General features: G+C 42.4%; 1 protein-coding gene across 1 annotated transcript; it reads left to right on the top strand.

Annotated features, from left to right (window-relative positions):
• LOC109233828 lies at positions 2,208–3,583 on the top strand. The gene has a single exon (XM_019399686.1). It carries the CDS (start codon positions 2,349–2,351, stop codon positions 3,507–3,509), a length of 1,161 nt encoding a protein of 386 aa, XP_019255231.1. The 5' UTR covers positions 2,208–2,348; the 3' UTR covers positions 3,510–3,583.

The raw sequence follows: 23,126 nt of genomic DNA, 5'->3' as shown, positions 1-23,126 counted from the left end.
TTCTATATTTGATTCCTTAGACTATACTTGAACTTATATTTAAGTGTGTGGACTATTTTCTATGTGGTATTTTGGTGAAGGCAAATGATTTGCAAAGGAATAGTAGAGATCTTGATTTTTGAGTTGGCAAATCGCGTGAGTCATAGTGTGGAATGCATTAGAGTCAACTTTGATGTGAGGATGTTAGAAAAAGCTAGATAAATATTTTAAATAATCTTAGCATGAGTTTAAAACTTGAGGAAATGTATGAAGAGTGCATATGTTGGGTTCTAAGCATTGATATATGCTTGAGTATGTTTTGAAAGGTATTTCAGGCCTACGCGCTTAATTTTAGGTTGCTCGAGGACGAGCAAAAGTTTAAGTGTGGGGTGGTGATAAAGAGTCAAAAGTGCATATTTTGAGTATGTTTGTGTATTATTTATTATATGTGTTCTGGGAATTCACACCCTTTTTAAAATGAAAGTATGCTCATTACGTGTTTCTTGTGTGTAGGAAAAAATTTATGCGGAAAAGGATCAAACAGGAGAAAAATTGGTGAAAACACAGCTGAAGAGAAAAGTCCCGACAGCAAAGCGAGGTTCACTTTGCCAGACCGGGATCAGAGCAGAAGAAACCAGAAAAGTCACGGACAGCGAAGCGAGGTTCACTTTGCTAGACCGGGACCAGAGTAGAAGAAATCAGCTTTTCCAATCCAAATTAGGAGAAGGATAATTCGCCCCATACAAACCCTAGACGCTATAAATACATCCTAAAACGTGCTTTTGGAAGGTGAGACACTACTTTAGAGGGAGAGAAGACTTTGGAGAGGCAAGAACACGCTTGGAGCAAGGAGAAGGATTCAACTTCACGTTTTTTCCTCTTTCTTCCTATTTTCTATTGCAATGAATTCTAGTCTTGTATTTGTGCAAATAAGTATGGATAGCTAAATTCACATCCAGTGGTTGATGAAACCTATTGAAGGATGATTTTTCCAATGCGTTTAATATAATTTGCCATTTACATTCCTCTACTTGTTCAACTATATTATTATTGTTGTTAGTTGAAGGCCCTCAATTGGCAGTGCATATTTAGTGTGTACTGCTTGAGAGAGAGTACGCATTTAGGTAGTTGTTGAAAAATACCACTCCTAACGTATTTGAGAGATCAGTATGGAGGGTTAAAAGGCGGGATTAGAGATAACAAAACCTTGGTGCGATCATAGTGAGCGGTGGATTAGTGCCAGCTAGCGTTGTTTGAGAGAATACGTCTAGTAAATTACGGTAGTTGCTCGAGAGTACGACACCCAAAGCACTCACGATCAGTAGAGAATACTTAGTTGAATTTATAGGAAACGTGGTGGAGGGGATTCCGACAATGGGGGATATCATAACTCCTGAATTTTCTAAATCTTGTCTACAACATTTGTTCTACTAGTTATAAATTATTGCATTTTAATTAGGTTGCTCTATTAAACACTCAATTGGTTATTCAATATTTCTAAAGAGTGATTGCTTGAATTCGTGCGAAACTAGTGGCTATAATTAGTAGGTTAATTATATGTGTTATTCGACTCCGGACTTGTAATCCGAATTATATTTGCAACGACCGCGAGACCTCTTAGGAGCTATAGTTGGGCGTAATTAGTAGTTAGATGGGAATTCGAGATTCAAAGATAGTGAATGTACTTATTTTATAAACTTTTTCTTTAAATACTCTACATACATATATACTGTGTGTAGCAAAGATAATGAGCGCAGGTCATGCACCCACCTACATATAGCGCGTTAATTAAAGATATCGAGTACATGCACCAACTGTTTATATGCTCGTCAGCTTGTAATAGTAGGAAAATTGAGTTGTGAGGGTGTTGTACCCTACATATTATCAAGTTAGGCGGAAAATATAATTCCCCCCTGCACAAAGAGCAACCACGTGATTGAAATATCTGAAGAAACCGTGTGTTGCATGGAGCTGAATCAATTTAGAATTTATGTTTTGAGTTAATTCTTTATACTATCAATTTATTACCTATTAATTGTCAGCTGCTGCGCATAAATTTTTCCATAAATGCAACCGCAACCCCATGACGCACACTAATTATAAATACAAGTTGGATTCCACGGACCCAGCTACATTACATTCTCTTTGCAAGATCACCTTCCTTGCTGCAAGTGAATATCTCCTAAAAACTGTTTCTGAATCCTGTTTTAAACCTGATCGATCGTGCCATTGAGCTTCATATATATCTCCATTGAGCTTCATATATATCTTAATCTGATCGTTCCTCCAACAACTTGCTTGTTGTGTGAGTTTTTTTTTTTTTTTTTTTCCAAATTATCACATAACGCCAAATCAAGTAATCATCAAAAATGCAAGATGCCATCAAGCCTTTCCAAACCAACATCTCTAGTACCCTTTTCAAGAGACGTGGCACCAACAAGAGACCACTCAAAGACAGGGCTGGTGGTGGTGGTGGTGGCACCATGAGGTACCGTGGTGTTCGCCGCCGTCCTTGGGGCCGGTACGCGGCGGAAATCCGAGACCCTCAGTCCAAAGAGAGGAAGTGGTTGGGCACTTTCGACACAGCTGAGGAAGCAGCTTGTGCGTATGATTGTGCTGCTAGAGCCATGCGCGGTGTTAAAGCAAGAACTAACTTTGTTTACCCTCCACCTGCTCATCCTACTACTATAACTACTGATAGTTTCCTAAATATACCATTGTTGAACTACACTTCTACCAAAGCAGCTAATTGTTATCATCAGCTTTGTCTTAAGGACTTACCAATCAGACAATTCTTTCAGTCAAGTCCTCAAAAATCAGGAGGGGACGTCGCTGGGAAAACAGCATTAGAGGAAAGCAGTGATTCTTTGAACTTACTTCTATTTCATGAAATTCTCAACTCCTCCTCGGACTCGCCCCTTTCTTCTAACACTGATTTGAACATGAATATTAATATTACCCCTCTCGATGAACAACTTCCTCTCTTGTTCAATGGAAATAGCACAAGTTTTTCAACTTCCAGTGCCACCTTCGCAGGATCTTCTTCATCTTCTTTGGTGAATCAGTGTTGTTTAATATCCGCCCCAAAAGCTACCGGCTACTCTATTTCTAGCTTTGCTGCTATGACTCCTCAAAAAGTCAAAGATGATCAAATAAACAACTCGTCTTCAGTTGATTCGGGCATGGATTTCTTTCCCACGGTGCCTTCCGATTCCGGCTTTTTAGAGCAGGCCTTAAATGGTTTCTTTCCAAAGCCCACGCCCATGTCAAGTGATGATTTTTGTGCTAAGCAATCAAACGACGATGTGAAGAACCATTTAGGTTTCTGTATTGACGAAGGAGGAGCAGCTGGAATCTCTCTTCCGTATTGTAACAATGGTTTTCGATCTTCTCAGCTATCATCGCTGCCAATTGATCAAGATTTTCCAGTAAATATTGGTCAGCTGTCCACAGAAAATTTGTTAGGAGACATGAGTTTTCACTACTCCGACCTTCTAAATATATTAGCAGCTAAGATGAAAAACTCTTGAACTTTGCTTTGCATGCAGGGTTTTAGATCTTAAATTGTACTACGTAGTAATTCTTAGTATGATTTTTCACTAGTGTCAACAAAATTTGACGTTCCTGTTTTTTTTTTTTTTTTTTTTTTTTTTTCTCTCTTTTATCACAAGAACAAGAACATGTAACTTGCTAGTCTGTGGATGTTGCAGTTTTCAGGAAACAAGGAATCTTGTTAAATTGTTCGATCAAGCTGTGTGAACTACTATACAATTAACTGAAATCAAATTGTTGGTTCTCAATATTTGCTTATGTTTTCTTACAATCAAATATGATACTAGTGTGGATGTTCTCCCAAAAAAAGGAGAAATTTTCGGTTTCCCCGGGCGCTTAGCTTTTTCATTTTTCTTAGCAGCTTCTTAAAATTTTATTTTTTATTTTTTTCACATGAAACCTTTATTTATTTATTTATTTATTTATTTATTTATTTGTTTATTTATTTATAACAACACCTGTTTAGTAGGTATTCGAACAAATTTTCCACAATTTTTTATAAATATTTTAATATTTTACTTTTTTTTTCAAAAAAGGTGAATTAGACACCAATTATCTCAAAACAATCCAATACAAATTTCTTTAAACCTAAAACTAAACCCAAAAAAAAAAAAAAAAAAAAAATATTTGACTGTTTTCTTATTCATGTTCGCGCCCTTAATAGCAAGCATTCAGATATGCGTATCTTTTTATAAAAAAAATTCTGCGAAAATAATATCCAGACCTTACCTTAATTTTTCAAATCATCCAAAAGTATTGAGTACTGTCTTTCTAGTTGTTTTTTCTTGTAGAAAACTTCAAAAATATTTTTTTTCCGACATGATTTTTGTAACACTAACGTGACTTATAATTTGAGATTAAGAATATTTATACTCCCTAAGTTCCAATTATATGGATTTGTTTGACTGGGCACAGAGTTTAAGAAAAAATGAAGTCTTTTGTAAGTTGTATTCCTAAACAAGTCAAAAAGGGGCCAGAGTATTTGTGTTGTTATAAAAGCTTCTTATTAAGAGTAGAATTGTAAGTTTAAACTAAATAGTTTCCAAATTTAGAAAGGGATCATTTGTTTTTTGGAACGGACCAAAAAATAAATATGTTCACATAAATTGGAACAGGGGGATTATTATTTTTGGGAGCATCATTTTCGTTTTTGCATTGCAATTCTGCTAGAAAAAGGGATTTAAGGAGCGGGATAATAAATTGATGCGACGGAAGAGCAAAAAAGGGCTTTGATGACATTTCATAGTCTCGCGCCGTTTCAAAGTTGCAGGCCCCTCAGCTCGATCAATTACTGAAATTAATTGATCGACTAGAATCTAAGAAGATAAACGTGGCCTATGTGCACCAACTGCTTGTCGCAAAACCTGACTTAGTTCTATGGTCATGCCCATCGATTTTAAATTAGGTTGTTGATCTTAAAATCGGATAACAATTGAATTTATACACGGTTTTAAGGATACGTGATATAACTTGGCACAAAATAAGAAGAATAGATTAATATCGAAATAGAGAATTAAAGAATAAATGCAAACCACACAACTTTAACAGCCTTGGCCCTCGAGTTCGATCACCCTCGAACCAAATATGTATCAACTGGCTGAAGAACTGAATAACAAGACAATGATAACTAGAGAATGATAGTGTATTGCTTTGTGTTGCGTGAATATGATGATTTACAAATGATCAGACCCTCTTTATATACTTGGGGGATCCTACTCTAGATACAATTGTAAATACAGTAAGAAATCCCATGATTAGCTAAATAATTGGCCCTTCTTGATACGCGTCGAGATTTCCCATGATCCTTGCCCAATTGCGGATATTTTGGCTTTCCGCTATTTGACTCGGTAGGCTTCCCTCGATCTTGCTCGATCTCTATCCTGCTCGGTCTCTATCTTGGCTGATCTCGATCTTGATCAGTCTCTAGATCACGAGCTCGGCAATCTAACTTTGCATCACGGTCCGATATGACATGGGATCGATCCTTGGCCTGCTACGTCCCAATCTCGATTAGTCATACAAAAGGGCAAGCCCGATTTTGATCGTATAAAGATAGTCCCCTCGGTTCTCGGAGAGAAGACGACGAAAAATTACATAAATTTTTCCTATCCCATCTCGATGTGCCGTGACGTAAGCGACGAGCCTGATTATGAAGTCAGCGACAAGTGGGTACTTAACCGTCCCGTCGGTTTGGTTATCAAGGCATTAAATGCCTGTCAGCTGCTGGTCGGCCACTATCGGATCTGAACCGCCACCAGCAAATTATAAGTACCGCCACCTTCTTCCCCTTAAACTTTAACGCCAAAATTTCCTTCATTGCTGCTTCTCAAAAAAAAAAAAAAAAAAACCTCTTGGCTCTGCTACTCTTGCTCCCAAATTTCTTGAATCTCAAGCAAATCACATATCATTTTGATTTCCTTTTAATCTATTTTACAATGGCAAAAACTTCTAAAACCATACCGCAAAAGGAGACCTCCTCCTTTTCATGGCCCGTTGGTGGTGGAGCTACGGCGGAGCCACCCCTCGAGGATTTCATTCCAAGAGGGTACCCTACTTTCACCAGTTTTAGGGTTGAAAACACCTCCTCAGTATCTGGTCGTCGTGAACCGGTCTCGAGGTACATATGCACGATAACCAAAGACATTCTCGAAAAGGTTTAGGAGGAGTGTAACTGGGTGAGCAAGTATGTAGTAGTTCCTTCTCCTGAGGAATCGATCACCACTAGCGTGGAGGGGTATCTAAGCGTTTATATACTTTGTATATGGTCAAAATCGAGGAGTACGATTTTGAAGTCCTAAACCAGGCTATAGGCCCGAGTCCAGGAGACTCAGAGTGGGTGTCGTATCCGGCTGTGGGACACCTACCTCGAGGAAGCTGATCAAATGCCTGGCACGAACTGCGTCGAGGGCAGTATTGTCTCGAAGTCAATCAAGAAAGAGCGGGAATTTCTCAAGGACACGTGGATTTGGGCATTATATAGGATAAGGGTTGTACGAAATTGTACAGGTCCGTACTAGGCCGTTATACACCTGTACCAATAGAATTATTTACCTTTTTGAGCAAGGTACTATATTGGGGTTTTCTCCTCCTACATAAAGAGGACCCCAATCATTTTGTAAAGAACAGATCATTCACTACAATTGAACATTCTTATTCTTCTCTTGTTTAACGTGCTCAACAATTATTCTTCAGCTTTATTGCCTTTACTTAATTGTTCATACTTTATTAGTCTTAGCTGACCTCGAGGTCCCTAGATAGACGAGCTCCAGGCCCCTACTTTTCTGATAACATTGATTTGGTTCATTATTTCTTCTTACTTAAGCTCAATATAACTCATATAATCAGTAGTATTAGAATATATTACGTATCTTTAAAACCACAAATTTTCTTTAATTATTACTACATATTTCGAGGTAAACAGTTTGGCGCCCACCGTGGGGCTAAATATAATAGTGATTATTGTGGTGCTAGTTTTTTGATAACACATGTTATTCTTCACACTTTTTCTTGTCAAAGATTCTTTGATTTCAGGCTTAATCATGTCTAGCACACAAAATGCGCCTGCTCACGACATTGAGGGACTTGGAGAAAACAGCGGCATAGGGCTCGATGTACCACCCGTAGACTCTGAGGAAGTGCTAAATGTGGAGCCGGTTGATATCAGCTCCCACAATGCTCTAAGCACGGATGCAGGCACAGACTCCGTAAAGAACGCACACAGGGAAGCCCGAGCCGGAGGCCAGGAAACACGGGGATTGGAAGAAGGAGGTGTCAGCCTCCAGGTGATATTCGAGATGCTGCAGGCTCAGCAAGTCGCCATCGCTCAGCTTCGGAGTCAGAACAGGACTCCTAACATCACCGAACCAGTAAACGCACAGCATGAAAGTGCATGGGAGGCCCGATGAAAGCGGCTTGGGGACTGACCCCATGATCAAGAAAATGCTCGAGGAACTGACTAAAAGAATCGAGTCAGGAGAAAAGAAGATAGAAGACAACGATAAAAAGGTGGAAACTTACAACTCTCGGGTAGACCAGATACCCGGAGCATCTCCAGTTTTGAAGGGCCTAGATGTAAAAAAACTCATACAAAAACCTTCCCCCCCCCCCCCGAAGTGCGGCTCTGATGCCCATTCCCAAGAAGTTTTGCATGCCCGATATACCGAAATATAATGGAGCAAATGACCCTAATAAGCATATTACTTCATACACTTGTGGAATCAAAGGAAATGACTTGAACGATGATGAAATCGAGTCGGTATTGTTAAAGATGTTTGGGGAAACATTATCAAAAGGAGCTATGATCTGGTACCACAACTTAGCTCCTAACTCCATTGACTCATTTGCAATGTTGGCGGATGCCCTCGTAAAAGCGCACGCCTGGGCCATAAAGGTGGCCACAAGAAAAACGGACGTCTTCAAAATAAAACAAAGAGATGACGAGATGCTAAGGGAGTTCGTGTCCCGGTTTCAGATGGAAAGGATGGAATTACCCTCGGTCTCCAATGACTGGGCATTCCAGGCCTATATGCAAGGTTTGAATTACAGAAGCTCGGTAGCATCTCGACAGCTAAAGCAGAACTTGATCGAGTATCCAGCAGTGACATTGTCGGATGTGCACAATCGATATCAGTCAAAAATCAGGATCGAGGATGACGAGTTGGGAGCCCCCTCGGGCTCAGTTCACCCAAACAGGTTCCCATCCAAGCCCCCGAGGGACACAGACTAGGGATCAAGATCTAACAAAGAAAGATATCAACCGTACATCGAAGACAGAAGAAACATTTCAAGGCGTAATGCACCTCAGAATGATCAAAGAGTAGATTGAGGCCAAAGCTCCTGGGGATTCATGAGCAAAATCGGGTTTGACAAGCGCTTGGGACCAGTGGAGGCTCCTAAATTATCAGAATACAACTTCAGTGTCGACGCCTCAAGTATCGTCTCAGCCATTGGCAACATTAAAGATACTAGATGGCCCAAGCCCATACAGACAGATCCTTCTCAGAGAAACCCCAATGTAATGTGTAAGTACCATGGTAATCAAGGGCATAAGACCGAGGATAGCAGACAACTTAGAGATGAGGTAGCTCGACTATTCAACGAGGGGCACCTTCATGAATCTATAAGTGAGCGGGCCAAAAACCATTTTCAAGAAAGAGATGCAAACAGGAAGAATGAACCCGAAGAACCTCAGCACGTCATTCAGATAATCATCGGTGGAGCAGACGTCCCACAGGGACCTACATTCAAACGTACTAAAATATCTATCATAAAGGAACAACGGAATCAGAGCTATGTGCCTGAGGACGTTCTATCATTCAGCGACAAAGAAGTAGAAGACGTATCCCGGCCGCACAACGACGCCCTGTTAATCTCTATCTTTTTGAATAAAATTCAGGTTAAATGTGTTTTAGTGGATCCAGGTAGCTCGGCGAACATAATCAGATCGAGGGTCGTGAAATAACTCGGCGTACAAGATCAGGTTATACCTGCGTCTCGAGTGCTGAATGGCTTCGACAGGGCAAGTGAAACCACGAGGGGAGAAATTATCTTGCCTACAAACATGGACGGGACCATACAAGACACCAGGTTCCATGTCATCAAAGGTGACATGAGATATAACGCACTCCTCTGGAGGCCGTGGATACACAATATGAGGGCAGTGCCTTCGACTCTCCATCAGATGGTAATGTTCCCAACTGAGGAAGGAGTGAAAACAGTCCATGGAGAACAATATACTGCAAGAGAGATGTTCGCAATCGAGGAAGTGGTACCGACACCAGAACCCTTGACCTCGAAGACATCGACCTCCAAAGGTAAACAGGTGGCTACGTAGTAGTCAGCATCGGCGGAAGCAAAATAAGAGGTAACCGAAGGCGAAGATCCTCGAACCCTCGTTGTTCCCGAAAAGCCCGATGCTACCAAGCTAACCGCTAAAAAGAAAGGTACACCTGGGAACGGGATTAGTCCCCGCTCTCAGGAAAAAACTCATTCAGTTTTTTGTTGATAACATAGACCGCATTGCTTTGATATGACAGGGATTTCGCTTGAGCGATAAACAGGTAAAATAATTAAAGCTCACATTGATGATATGACTGGTTAAGTCCCTGTGCACAGTGGACCACTTTAATTCATTTGCAGGAAATAGTCAATACGACACGAAGCTTCACCTAGAGAAGCGTTCCCTCGGAGTTAGCGCGGTTGAGTTTCTCGGCCCTCGTGATATCAAACCAGGGCATCAAAATCATCCCTGACCAATTCAAGGTTCTCGGAGAAGCCATGGTCGCGGATAGCAAGACCTTTGAGTCGTTGATAAAGGGTATTACGGCTCGGCACGATGGAAGCTCTCAAAAGCTCGTGATCTCGACAATACCCCTTACTGCACAAAGGTCGTAGGTCGTAAAGCATGCGTTGCACTTTTATTCCCTTAGTTCAAATTTTCTCCCAAATGGGTTTACTGGCAAGGTTTTTAACGAGCCAACACTTATATGCTACCCGAAGAATGGTCAACAAGTATTCAAGGCTTCTTTTCAATCAACCTTGAATACTGGGGGGCATCACCCCCGGAGGTTACACTTTTGGGAAAGATATTTCACGCCTAAGAGGGTCTCAATAGGAGAACGTTGTAATGGGCCAAACGGTCAAACGAACCGTGTCCATATAGAATAATCGAGCCCTAACGGCAAAACATGTACGCATGTATCAGCTATTTAAAAAAGTATTCTGGTTATATCAAAAATACTTTGTGTCTCATACGAGCTCGATACTTACAATCCTACGGGAAACGACTTAAGAGCCAAAACACATAAGTACCCCGAATACTTGGGGACTGCCATCAAAAATTCGAAAGACCTCAAAGAGGCACCCCTTCGAAACAAGGCCAACGCCAATATTCTCGTGGCTTAACTTCTCAAACAAGTTTGGAAAGTTATCGCGAAACAAGTCCAAGTGACGTACCTGAAGGCTACGGCCATACTAAAAACTACGGTCATATAAAGTCTACGGCCAAATAATGCGGCTCGGAGACGTCCGACATCCACTATAAATTAAAAGGCCTTCAAACACTTTGTAAAAGCCGGTTAAATTAGGCTACCCTCGGCAAAAGCAAAATATAAGGGGCCTCGATAAATTCGGCCCCCAAGAGGCTTCGAAAAATCAGCCTTCAAATAATCCAAAGGCTTCGATAACACCAGCCTTCAGAAAACCCGTAAGAGGCATTCGAGAATGTCCATGCAAACAAATTCACTAATAAGGTTCCGATACATCGAGCCTTCGAAAAACCCAACGGGTACAAAAACACATACTAAGGCATAACTAAATTTTACCAAGTCTTTTAGCCGGAATGAGGGAAAAACTATATAGCCATTTTTAGAGGCCGAAACGGCCCAATTTAAAGAGCCTAAGGGCCAATATGTAAGAGCCTAAGGGTCGATATATAAGAGCCTAAGGGCCAATATGTAAGAGCCTAAGGGACGATATATGAGAGCCTAAGGCCAATATGTAAGAGCCTAAGGGCCAATATATAAGAGCCTAAGGGCCAATATATAAGAGCCTAAGGGCCGATATATAAGAGCCTAAGGGCCAACCTCGAAAGGCTTGAGGGCCTAAAACTTATATTTCGAGACTCCGCTTTCATTTCGATTCGGACTCGAGGTTTACAATATCCTAAACCCACAGCGAGTTGATTTAAACTCGGCTTGAAAATTATTGTACCTATCAATAAAGAGTTAAGGGTTTATAATACCTCGAACCAGTCCTCGGACTAGTCATTCAAACGAAATTTTGCATAAATAAAGGCAATGTTGAATACAAGAAATGTTAAAACCAACATTAGCCAAAGACGAGATTTAAAGTTCCCCTCGTATCTCCAAAAGATAATTACAGGAAATATTTACACAAGGGAGGCTTACAAGGAAACAAAATAAACTAAGATAAAACTACTTCGTGGTCGCATCCTTAGCAGCTGCATCTCCAAAAATCACATCTTCGAAGGTCTCAGGTGCCTCATCCCCGTCTCCTTCACTCCTAGAGGCATTGGCTGAATCCTCTTCATCGGAAAGCACAGCAGACGCCTCTTCTTCCAATATCTTCTCCGCTTCAATATCAGCTGAAAGATCGAAGCCGCGAGCATGTATCTCTTCGAGGGTCATCCTCCGGGATTGTCGCCTAGCGTGGTCAAGGGCACTTGAAAACTTAGCCTCCGCCGTAGAAGAGATCTCATTTTCCCGAGCATTAGCTGCTTCGGCATCGGCTCGATACGAATTCATAATTGCTGTAGCATCGGTTTTAGCCTTGGCCAGCTCACCAGCAGATCTAATTTTAAGCTCCTCAATTTCGAGACCCTGAGTTAGACTCTCCTCCTTCACACCTCGAAGTTGGTGTTCAAGCGAAGCTAATTGCTCTTTTAAAGTTTCCTTCTCATAGGCGAGATAGACCGTACCCTGCCTCCACCTCAAGGCCTCGGCTTCTTTCATCTTAAGCTCCTCACGAAGCTGCGCCTCCAAATTGGCCTTATGTTGGAACTGCGAAATTAAAAGTGTCAGCCGCCAAAACAAAGCAAGTACGTAATGGATTCTCGAGAGCTATATTACCTTCTCGACATATTCGGCTCGACCCTGGCATGCCTACATCAATTCAACTCGAAGATCATGGATCTCCACCTCTTTCTTAGCATAAAGGGCTTTGGCGGCGTTCCTCTCCTCCAAAGTTTTCTTAAGTTCAGACTTGCATTGTGCAAGATCGTCTCGAGACTTGGAAAATGCCTTCTTATGGAGCACCATAGACTTCATGAAAAAGAAGGAAAAGTTAGATTAAGAACAGCTAAAACAAAGGCGCAAGAAGCAGAAAACTCGCTTGTTTAAAGCGTCTACATACCTCGTTATAAATGAAAGAAGCATCGGGGTCGGGGCAATAATCAAGCCCTACAAGACATTCTCCAAAGATGTCGTGCCCTTCATGGTTTACTCCCACTCCAAAAGATCTCATGTTCACAGCCTCACGGATTTGCCCCTCGGAAAACTCGGGGCCAGGGGGAGAATCATCCACGTTGATCACCCCGAGCGACCCACTTGGGACATTCTCTTTTATTTGAAGAGGCTCGGGGTCAGGACGTTCTGCCTCGCCCTCATAAATGACCTCCTAAGTGAGGCACCTTCTTTCTAGACGATGGTTCGGGGACTTTGTTTGAACTCCCATCAAAAATTTCTTGAGCTCGGGAGTGGGCCACATCAGCCGCTGCTAGTTCGGCGGGCTTCAAAGAATCAACATTCTTTCTTTTATGATTTATCAGCAGGCAGTCATCATCTTCTTCTTCCTCCTGCTCCCGAAGGCGTTGGGCCGTTTCCGGAGATAAGGCCGCCGTATCGGCCTTAGGCCTTCAAGCCACGCTCTTCTTTGGCTTCGTGGGATTTTCAGATGTCTCCCTTCTTCTTTTTCTTTCTTTGGAGGGCTTCGGAACCTCCACTTCATCAGTAGGGGCCGGCCGCAAATCAACAGCGTCTCCAAGACCTACATGAAACCGAGGTAAGCTTCCCATAACGAAAATACAGGAAAATAAATGAGAGAACTCACCATGGTGTTTTGCCTCCCATTGACCCTTGGCCAAATCTCGCCAGTAACACTCCGAGTAAGAGGAGGTGGAGGCCAGCTTTCAAACCCAGTCCTCGAGGTCCGGGACACCACCAGGAAACCAAGCAGCGGATGCACCATTGTAAAGAGTTTAGATCAAAGGAACATATAAAGTCGGGGAACAGAAAAGAAAGAGTATACTCACGCTTTATGTTCCACTCCTCGGGAAACGACATCCAACTAGCAGGAATGAGATCAGAGGTCTTGACTCGGACAAACCGGCTCATCCACTCATGGTCTTTGTCCTCATCGATACTAACAAACAGAGATTTTTATGATCGGCGTTGCAACTTTATCAAGCCCCCCCTTCCCCGATAAAGTCGAGGACTGTACAGTCTGATCAAATGGTCGAGGGTGAAGGACATCCCCTCGATTTGGCTCGAAAAGAACCTGATTAAGTAAACAATTTGCCAGAAGGAGGGGTAGATCTAGCCGAGTGTCACTCGATACCATTGGCAAAAGTCGAGGATAACCAGGTCTATAGGACCTTGGGTCGGAATTGCAGGGCCCTGTGTAAACAGGTAAGTGCATACACTCAAGTACTCCGCTTTATATGTGGTGATATCATCCTTAAAGGAGGGAATCACTACTTCCTTATTGTTCCATTTGAAATCCTCTTTTACTTTCCTTTGCTCGGCCTTGGTCACGAAACAAACATATTGAGACATGGTCTCGCATTGGCCTAGTGTCGAAACAGGTTTTACGATTTTAAAATCGGATGTTATCTCATACGGCGGGGGGATGGATTCCTCGATACGAGGTGGCACTACCGGTTTATTCTTGGTCGATCGAGAAGATGAGAGACTTTTTTCCTTTTGAGGAACAGAATTAGAAGTTTTAGCCATCGGTAAGCGAAAGATCCGAGAGATGACAAATGCTGTTAGAAAAGAGAAGGGAGAGCTCAAGGAGATTGAAAAAGGATAATGAGACTTTGAAAACAATATGGGAATAAAGTTTGTAAGGTTATGGTATCTGTCTATTTATAAAATTCACTTAAGGGTGCCGAGGAAGCCAAAAGGCCGACCGTCAGCCGCCTCCAATTAATGACTTTGGGAATCACACGAAGAGCAACTTTTCAGTCACTTCAACCGCTTATGTCATGATATTGGCATTAGGACCAAGGCATCGGAAATTAATTTGTCAAAAATCATTAAGGGCAGCCTACATGTCGAGTTCGAGCAAACACTCACTCGACTACCAAGCCCGAGGGCTACCCGAGTTCGAGAAAATTCTCATTAGGGGACTATCTATAAAGCCTACGCGTTATCTTTATTTCGAGTTCGAGCAAATTCTCATTCGGGAACTGCCCATAAAGCTTAAGGGCTATCTCTCTTTTGAGTTCGAGCAAATACTCACTCGACTACCAAGCCCGAGGGCTGCTCGAGTTCGAGAAAATCCTCACTCAAGGACTACCAATGTAACCTAAGGTCTAACTTTATTTCGAGTTCGAGCAAACACTCACTCGACTACTAAGCCCAAGGGCTACCCGTGTTCGAGAAAATTCTCACTCGGGGACTATCTACGAATCCTAAAAGAGCTAACTTTATTTCTAATTCGAGACCTTGATATCACTCAACTCGAACTCAGGAGTCCCGGTGTCCCGAGCTCGCATCAAATCAATCTAAGGCAAGCTCGAGGATTAACAAAGAACCTTTAAAGGGTATTATATCAGTCGGTTAAAACATAAGGGTTTACTATGTTCCGAGTCCAGTATTCGGATTAATCGTTAGAGTTATACACTCGGGTTTTTCACAAACGAAGGTAGAATGGAATTCAACACAAATCGAAGATAAAATAGAGAAATTCTTATATTAACAAAAGATATTTACAAAGCCCACGAGGGGCCCTTACACAGAAACAAAGGAGCAAATTCTTATATCAACAGAAACTCGGGGACTCCATCTCGATCTTTAGAGAGAATTGTGGCCTGGTTAAGAACATGGCGAGTATGGGTCTTGTCAGCACAACTATTGTGAAACCACTTCTTGAGATATTGTATCGGTGTGGGATGCAAAAGTTAGTAGATGATAGTGCCACCTCATTCCACGGAAAGCAAAAGGAATGAAGCGCCACACCAGGTTGAAGTTAAGAGAGATGAGCAGCAGTGTAAAGTTCGCATATCTTCCGATACGGGAAGAATTCGGTGCCCTTCTCTCATTTTTTCGAGCCAACAATACCAAAAATAACAACAACAACAACTCAGTATAATCCCACTTAGTGGGGAAAAGCTTTAAAAAAGGGAGCCATGACATAACTGATAATGTTGCTGCCATATGACCTTGTGGTCACAGGTTGGAACCATAAAAATAAGTGACTAGAGAAAGAGATAGAGAAGGGAAAGGGCTAAAAGTTGATGAAGAAGAAGTGTGTGTAGTTTTTGTTCAGCCATGTAGCCCCTATTTATAGAAAGCCAGTAACGGTTCGGCGGCACAAGTGGCCGACCAATGCTGGCATACATTCACTACTTTTGGGGAGATGGACCGGCGGTGCATTCAATGTTTTTAGGAAATGGACCGACGGGATGTTTTGATCACTTCAGGCACCTACGTAACGAGCATGACATCATCGAGAGAGGCTCGGGAAAATCGAGGTTCGAATCATTTCTTATCATCTTATTCTATGAAATGCGGGGACTATTTGTATATGGTCAAAATCGAGGAGTACGAATTTGAAGTCTTAAATCTGGCTATAGGGCCGAGTTCGGGAGACTCGTAGTGGGTGTCATATCCGGCTGAAGGACACCTACCTCGAGGAAGTTGATCGAATGCCTGGCACGAACTGCGTCGAGGGCAGTATTGTCTTGAAGTCAAGCAAGAAAGAGCAGGAATTTCTCAAGGACACGTGGATTTGGGCATTAATTATAGGATAAAGGTTGTACAAAATTGTACAGGTACGTACTAGGCCGTTATACACCTGTACCAACAAAATTCTTTACCTTTATGAGCAAGGTACTATATTTGGGCTTTCTCCACCTATATGAAGGGGACCCCAATCATTTTGTAAAGAACAGATCATTCGCTACTATAGAACATTGTTATTCTTCTCTTGTTTGACGTGCTCAACAATTATTCATCAACTTTATTGCCTTTATTTTATTGTTCATATTTATTGGTCTTAGCTGACCTCAAGGTCCCTTGGTAGACGAGCTCGAGGCCCCTACTGTTCTGATAACATTGATTTGGTTCATTATTTCTTCTTACTTAAGCTCAATATTACTCATATAATCACTAGTATTAGAATATATCACGTATCTTTAAAACCACAAATTATCTTTAATTGTTACTCACATTTTTCGAGGTAAACATACTTACCCTTCACGATGGGTCCCTTAGACCCCATCATTGTCGCCTTTTGTAAGAGGTACGACGTCACCCTCGGCCAAATCCACCCTTCATTCTGTAGAATAGTCATTCTCCTTCGTTTCTTCACAAGCAAAATCGAGAGATATCCTTTCACCCTCGATCACCTCATGCGCCTTTACAGTCCCTGACTTTATCGAGGAGGGCTGATCAAGCTCGCTCACCGGGCCGTCAAGGCCCCATTCTCGAGCGTAGATGAGTCTCGCGATCGAGGTTGGATGTGTCGGTTTGTTCGAATAAGGACTTCGGACCTGATCCCTGCTGAAGACATGTCGTTTCCGTAGAAATGGAACATGAGCGGTGAGTAGCATCTTGTCTCTTAATTTTGTTGGTTTATCTCTTCTCTTCATTCCTTATCTATATTGTTTGATGTTGCAGTTGTAACAGGCACCGGAGGTAATCCCCGACAAGCAATGGGTTGAGAGCCTAGTATCACAGAGACCTTACTCTTAGCCTGCTTGGATGTAATTTTGAAAGGGGTCAATAGGAGGCCTGCAATCATGGTAAGCTTCTTTCTTTGAACGGTTATCGTTCAGGGCACTTTCTCGGGCTTACTCGACTTTTTTCCTTTGCAGGCCTCATGAAGGATGAGGGGCCCCCATCTGAAGAAGAACTGCTTTCCAAACCACCTACTCCGAAGTAGGCCAGAGAGAATAATATAAAAGGGGCTTTGAGTTCCCCGAGCTCGGAAAAGCAAAAGCCATAAAAAAGGCAAGCCCGTAAACCCAAAATGAGCACCAGTCCGTCGGCTAAGGGACGAGTCCGAAGATGAAGAAGAAGAGGAATTAAATCTGGTAGCCCGTGTGCGGGCTGGTGCTTCGACACAAAAGCCCTCCCTACTGGAGGAGGTTGATGAGGGATCCTAGGATAAAGTTCCTTAACCAAAAGGAGTTGATGTCACTCCGTCTCAAGCTGATATGGTCGAGGGAGAAACCGGGGGCGAGGCTTCTCGAGTAGCTGAAGATGTCCTGAGGGATGATCTCGGAGTGATTGATATCTCCAAATCTTCTCAATTTTCAGAAGCCATAATCTACAAGGAAAATATGTTGGAAGGTCGCTCTTGCGAGGGTCCTCAGTAGGCGGTTGATATCCACAACTTCTTCGATGGGGTAGAGTTTTCCGTTTTGGGAGATGTCACCGGGATTGGTAATTTATCGGTGCCAAAGAAGGCATCATCCTCGGGAATTACCGGGTCTTTATCGAGCCCGAAACTGGTGGACCGATTTCCGGCACCAAGTGTTAATCCTGATCGTAGGCGCAACATAATGCTCTCTGTCTCGGAGGATGCCCGTATCTTCTCTCCACTCGTGGGGATTTCTAGCTAACTCAGATGCATGGTGACCGAGGAAGACCAAACCGTAATGAATGCGGTGGGAGCCGCTTGCCTGTTCAGCAAGGCCCAACATACTCTGAATCGGGTAACTTCGAGGGCCATTTTACAATCTCTTTTAAACTTGGAGTTGTAGGTAATTCTGACATTTTGTTCCTTGCTTGTAGGCTTCGGTGTTGCATCACAAGGCCTTCCTTCAAATCCGTGAGGAGTGTGAGGTCGAGGTTCGGGACCTCACTAAAAAGAATGAACCTATAAGCTTCTCAGTGAGAAGCTTCAGCATATTTAGTGAAGGCTTGGAATGAGCATGCTGAGTTGGCCGTAGCCTTTTAGTTCGGTCATATCCCAGTGAGATTGCTTTCCGAGTTATCCAGGCTTGCCTAAAATAAGAGTCCCCGAGTGGGTATAGCCGTGGCCTTTAAACTTCGAGGGTTGCTTAAGAGGTCTTATGCCCTCAACACTCAATAGTTCAATCAGTTTGAATTTATTTTTCAGACAGCAGTCCTCGAGTGTGGGAGTGATTATCCGATCTCTGGTTATAATTGGCCGCTGAGCTCGTTTCCATAATAGATCGAAAGTACGGAATTGTAAAGTAGAAAAACGTTTTCTAAGCCATGAGATAATTGCAAGGAAAAATTACTTCTTTTTATTCTTGTGAAAAATGATTACACATGCGTACATGTTTTATGCCAGGGCTCGAGAAACCTATGTGGGCATGGTTCATTTGATCGTTTGGCCCTTACAACAAATCTCACCTCTCGAGACCACACTATTATGAAGTAATTTCCTCGCAACAAAAAATGACATCCAAGGGCAATGCCCCCAAGTATTCGAAGTTGATTGTAGAGGAACCTCAGATACTGTTAGTGCTGTCTTTGGCATTGATTCGTGATCGGCCTTCGATTCTCAGTCAGCACGATCCACTGTTGCCTCGTTAAAAACCTTGCCGAAAAACCCAATTGGGATAAAAACGGTTCAAGGGAAAAGGAGGGCAACGCGTGCTTTAAGACCTAAATCCTTCGTGTTGCTCCTTGTCGATAAGATGAGTTATGTTCCAATTGTTCGGTAGTTGTTCTCCGTCCATCATTCCGAGCATAGAGGATCCTTTCCCTGTGATCTCGAGAATCTGGCACGTCCCTTCCAAGTTCGGACCCAATTTTCCTTCATTTGGATTTCGCGTGTTTAACTTGACCTTCCTCAATACTAAGTCCTTGACGTTAAAATATAGAAGGTTGGCCCTTCGATTGTAATACCTATCGATATGTTGCTTTTGGGCAGCCAACCGAAGAAAGGATGCTTCACATCGCTCATCTAATAGCTCCAAACTTGTATTCATGGCCTCGTGATTCAATTTTATTGTCGCATATCGGAATCTGATGCTCGGCTCCCCGACATCGACCGGTAATAATGCTTCGGCGCCATAAACCAAAGAGAACAGGGTGGCCCCGGTACTAGAATTCAAAGTTGTGCGATACGCCCAAAGGACTTCGGGCAAGATCACTCTCCATTTTCCCTTGGCGTCGGTCGACCTTTTCTTGAGGTTTTGGATTATGGTTTTGTTGGTCAATTCGGCTTGCCCATTCTGACTAGGGTGATAAGGTGTTGATAAGATCCTTTTGATCTTATGGTCTACGAGAAATTTTGTCACCTTGCTGCCGATAAACTATTTTCCGTTGTCAAATGCAATTTCGAATGGTATTCCGAATCGACATATGATGTGGTCCCAAATAAAGTCGATGACTTCCTTCTCCCTGATCTTCTGGTAGGCTTGTGCTTCAACCCACTTAGAGAAATAGTCAGTCATAAATAAAACAAATAGAGCCTTACCTGGTGCCGATGGAAGAGGGCTGTCGATGTCCATCCCACACTTCATGAACGGTCATGGAGATAAAACCGAATGCAGCAGCTCCCTAGGTTGATGAATCATTGGAGCATATCTTTGACATTTATCACATTTTAGCACAAACTCCTTCAAATATTTTTCCGTATCAACCCAGTAATAGCTGACTCTGATTACCTTTTGAACAAATGATTCAGCGGCAGAGTGGTTCCCGTATGTGCCTTCACAGACTTCTCTCAAAACATTCTCGGTATCTCCTGATCCCAGACATATTGCTAGCGGGCCGTTGAACGTCCTCCTGAGTAGGTTCCATCTTCGAACAAGCTAAATCGGGTTGCCTTTGTGCGGAGGGCCCTCGATTCCTTTGGATCTGAGGGATGTTTTCCGGTCTTCAAATATTTTATGTAATTATTTATCCAATCCCAAGTCAAGCTTGTGGAGTTTATTTCAGCGTGACCTTCTTCTACTAGCGACCTCATAAGTTGTACGACCGCCCCCAGATTGAGCTTGTTGTCTTCGACCGACGACCCTAAGTTTGCGAAGGCATCGGCTTAACTATTTTGACCTCAGGGCACGTGCTTCAAAGTCCATTCTTTGAAACGATGCAACATCACCTGTAGCTTATCCAAGTACATTTGCATTCATTCATTCCTAACCTTGAATGTTCCATTTACTTGGTTTACCACCAAGAGTGAGTCATATTTAGCCTCGATCACCTCCGCTCCCAAGCCTTTAGCTAGTTCGAGACCTACAATCGTGGCCTCATACTAGGCTTCATTGTTAGTCAATTTTACAGTTCTAAAAGATTGTCTAACTATGTTACCTATGGGAGGCTTTTGTACGATGCCAAGTCCAGACCCTTATACGTTCGAGGCACCGTCCGTAAAGAGGGTCCACATTCCTGAAGTTGTTCCCGAGTTTACCAACAACTCCCTTTCGACTTCGGGTATTAGGGCCGGTGTAAATCGGCAACGAAGTCTACCAAAATTTGCGATTTAATGTCCGTTCGGGGTTGATATTCGATATCGCACATGGTGATATTGATGGCCCATTTGGCCAATCGTCCCAAGAATTCGGGTTTATGCATTATATTTCATAAAGGGTAGGTCGTCACAACACATATAGGATGGCACTGAATATATGGTTTTCGTTTCCTAGAGGCACTTAGCAAGGTGAGTGCCAATATTTCTAGGCGAGGGTATCTAGTTTCAGCCTCACCTATGGTCCTATTGACATAATAAATCAGAAATTGCGTACCTTGTTCTTCTCGGACATGGACTCCACTTACTGCTACTTCTGATACCGCTAGGTACAAGTATTGTTGTTCGTCCGCCCTCGGCATGTGAATAAATGGTAGGCTCGATAAATGTTGCTTAAGTTCCTCTAAAGCTCGTTGGCATTCTGGGGTCCATGTGAAGTTGTTCTTTTTTAGCAACGAGAAGAATCGATGACTTCTATCAAACGACCTCGAGACGGATCGACCCAGGTCTGCAATGCGCCCTGATAGCCTTTGTACGACCTTCACATTATCCACTACCATGATATCCTCGATAGCTTTGATCTTATCGTGGTTGATCTCGATTCCCAATTGGACACCATGAATCCGAGAAGCTTGCCGGACCCGACACGGAATGCATATTTTTCTTGATTCAACTTCATGTTGTACTTCTTCAATATACTGATGGTTTCCTGCAAATGCTTTAAATTGTCCTCTGCTCGCAGGGACTTAACTAGCATATCGTCAATATAAGCTTCCATGGTTTTTCCAATTTGTTCTTCGAACATTTGGTTTACTAGTCGTTGGTAAGTAGCACCGGCATTTTTTAATCCGAATGGCATTATGTTATGGCTGTATATGCCATATTTAGTGATGAAAGAGGTTTTTTCTTGGTCGCCCGAGTTCATTCGTATTTGGTTGTACCCGGAATAGGAATCGAGAAAAGCTAGGGTCTCGTGGTCGGCCGTGGTGTCGATCATGCGATCTATTTTAGGCAAAAGGAAAGAATCTTTGGGGCATGCTTTATTTAGGTCTTTATAATCTATACACATTCTTAGTTTGTTCACTTTCTTATGAACTACGACTACATTCGCTAACCATTTCGGGTATTTGACCTCACGGATGGACCAAATTTTAAGGAGCTTTGTTACCTCGTCCTTGATGAAGGCATGTTTGATCTCAGACTAGGGTCTCCTTTTTTGTTTCACTGGGCGGACCTTCAGGTCCAAGCTTAGTTTGTGAGCAGTGATCTCCCTGGGATCCCTGTCATATCGAGATGGGACCATGCAAAACAATCCATATTAGCTATAAGAAATCGAATACGTTTTTCCCTGAGCTCGGGAGTTAACCCTGTGCCTAAGTATACCTTCCGATCGGGCAGATGTTCGATCATCACGAAGTGCTCCAGTTCTTCGACCATTGACTTCGTAGCATCGGAATCATCGGGGGCGATAAAAGATCGAGGAAACCCGAAGTCATCATCTTCTTCAATCCCTTGCTCGTCCGATTGGGTCGAAGCTGGCACCGATAATTGCTATTTGGCTCCCTATTTCGCTGTCGAACCTGAGTCCTTTGTCGATGAGAGTGCTAATATCAGAATTACTTCATCAATTGATAACATCTCCTTCACGGCGGGTTGTTCCCTGTAAACCGTCTTTATCCCTCCGTATGGTACTATAACAAAAGATTACCTGAGGAATAAGGAAGAAGTTTTCAACATAATCATAGTGACCTAAAGAAGAAATGATCTTGTAACAACAGTCTCACTACGACATTGTATGCACTCCATAACAATGTGGCACCTGTCGTGACTAAGGAACGAGAAGTAAAATTAAAAGTAGTATTCCATATCATATGAGTTGCATGAAATTCCAATAGGTGTGGGTACTAAGATAAGCCAAGTATTCATGCAACAAGTGGCAGAACGACCATGAGAAGCAATTGCTTACTTTTAAAGAAAGCTGAGAAGGCATGAATGGAATTATTCGATCTACGACCCGGAGTTAGTTACGTTATGACCGCACTCAAAATTTTGGAGTACTATCCATAAAACATATATGTTTAGATTCATACAGTTATGGGAGACTTCGTTATAGGTTAAAAGAAAGAATTGAGTTTACGTTACAAACTAGGGCTTAAATTGTTAGAAGGTTATATCATGGATGTTCCATAGCGTCTACGAAAGGCTAAAGTAATAACTAATACCATGAGCCACAAATCGGAAGATAGCTTAAGCCTACATAAAGACAGAGAGAGAAGAGGAATCTAAATAGTTAATCAGCTAAGTAAATTAGGAGTCTGAATACTAGATCAAGATAATTATAGAAATCATGATTGAGAACATTGCAGAATCACCCTTAATATCAGAGGTACAAGATAGATAGCATAACGGCCATATTTTATAACGGCTCTACGATAAATCTAGCTAGAAGAGTACCAACCTCA

Source organism: Nicotiana attenuata, chromosome 10 (genome assembly GCF_001879085.1).
Source record: "Nicotiana attenuata strain UT chromosome 10, NIATTr2, whole genome shotgun sequence".
In the NCBI taxonomy this organism is placed as follows: Eukaryota; Viridiplantae; Streptophyta; class Magnoliopsida; order Solanales; family Solanaceae; genus Nicotiana; species Nicotiana attenuata.
The sequence above is the reverse complement of the archived record's forward strand: the minus strand, read 5'-3'. Positions and strand labels throughout refer to the sequence as shown.

Excerpts from the sequence above, each read along its gene's own strand:
- LOC109233828 (XM_019399686.1), top strand. The coding sequence starts at position 2,349 with ATGCAAGATGCCATCAAGCCTTTCCAAACCAACATCTCTAGTACCCTT.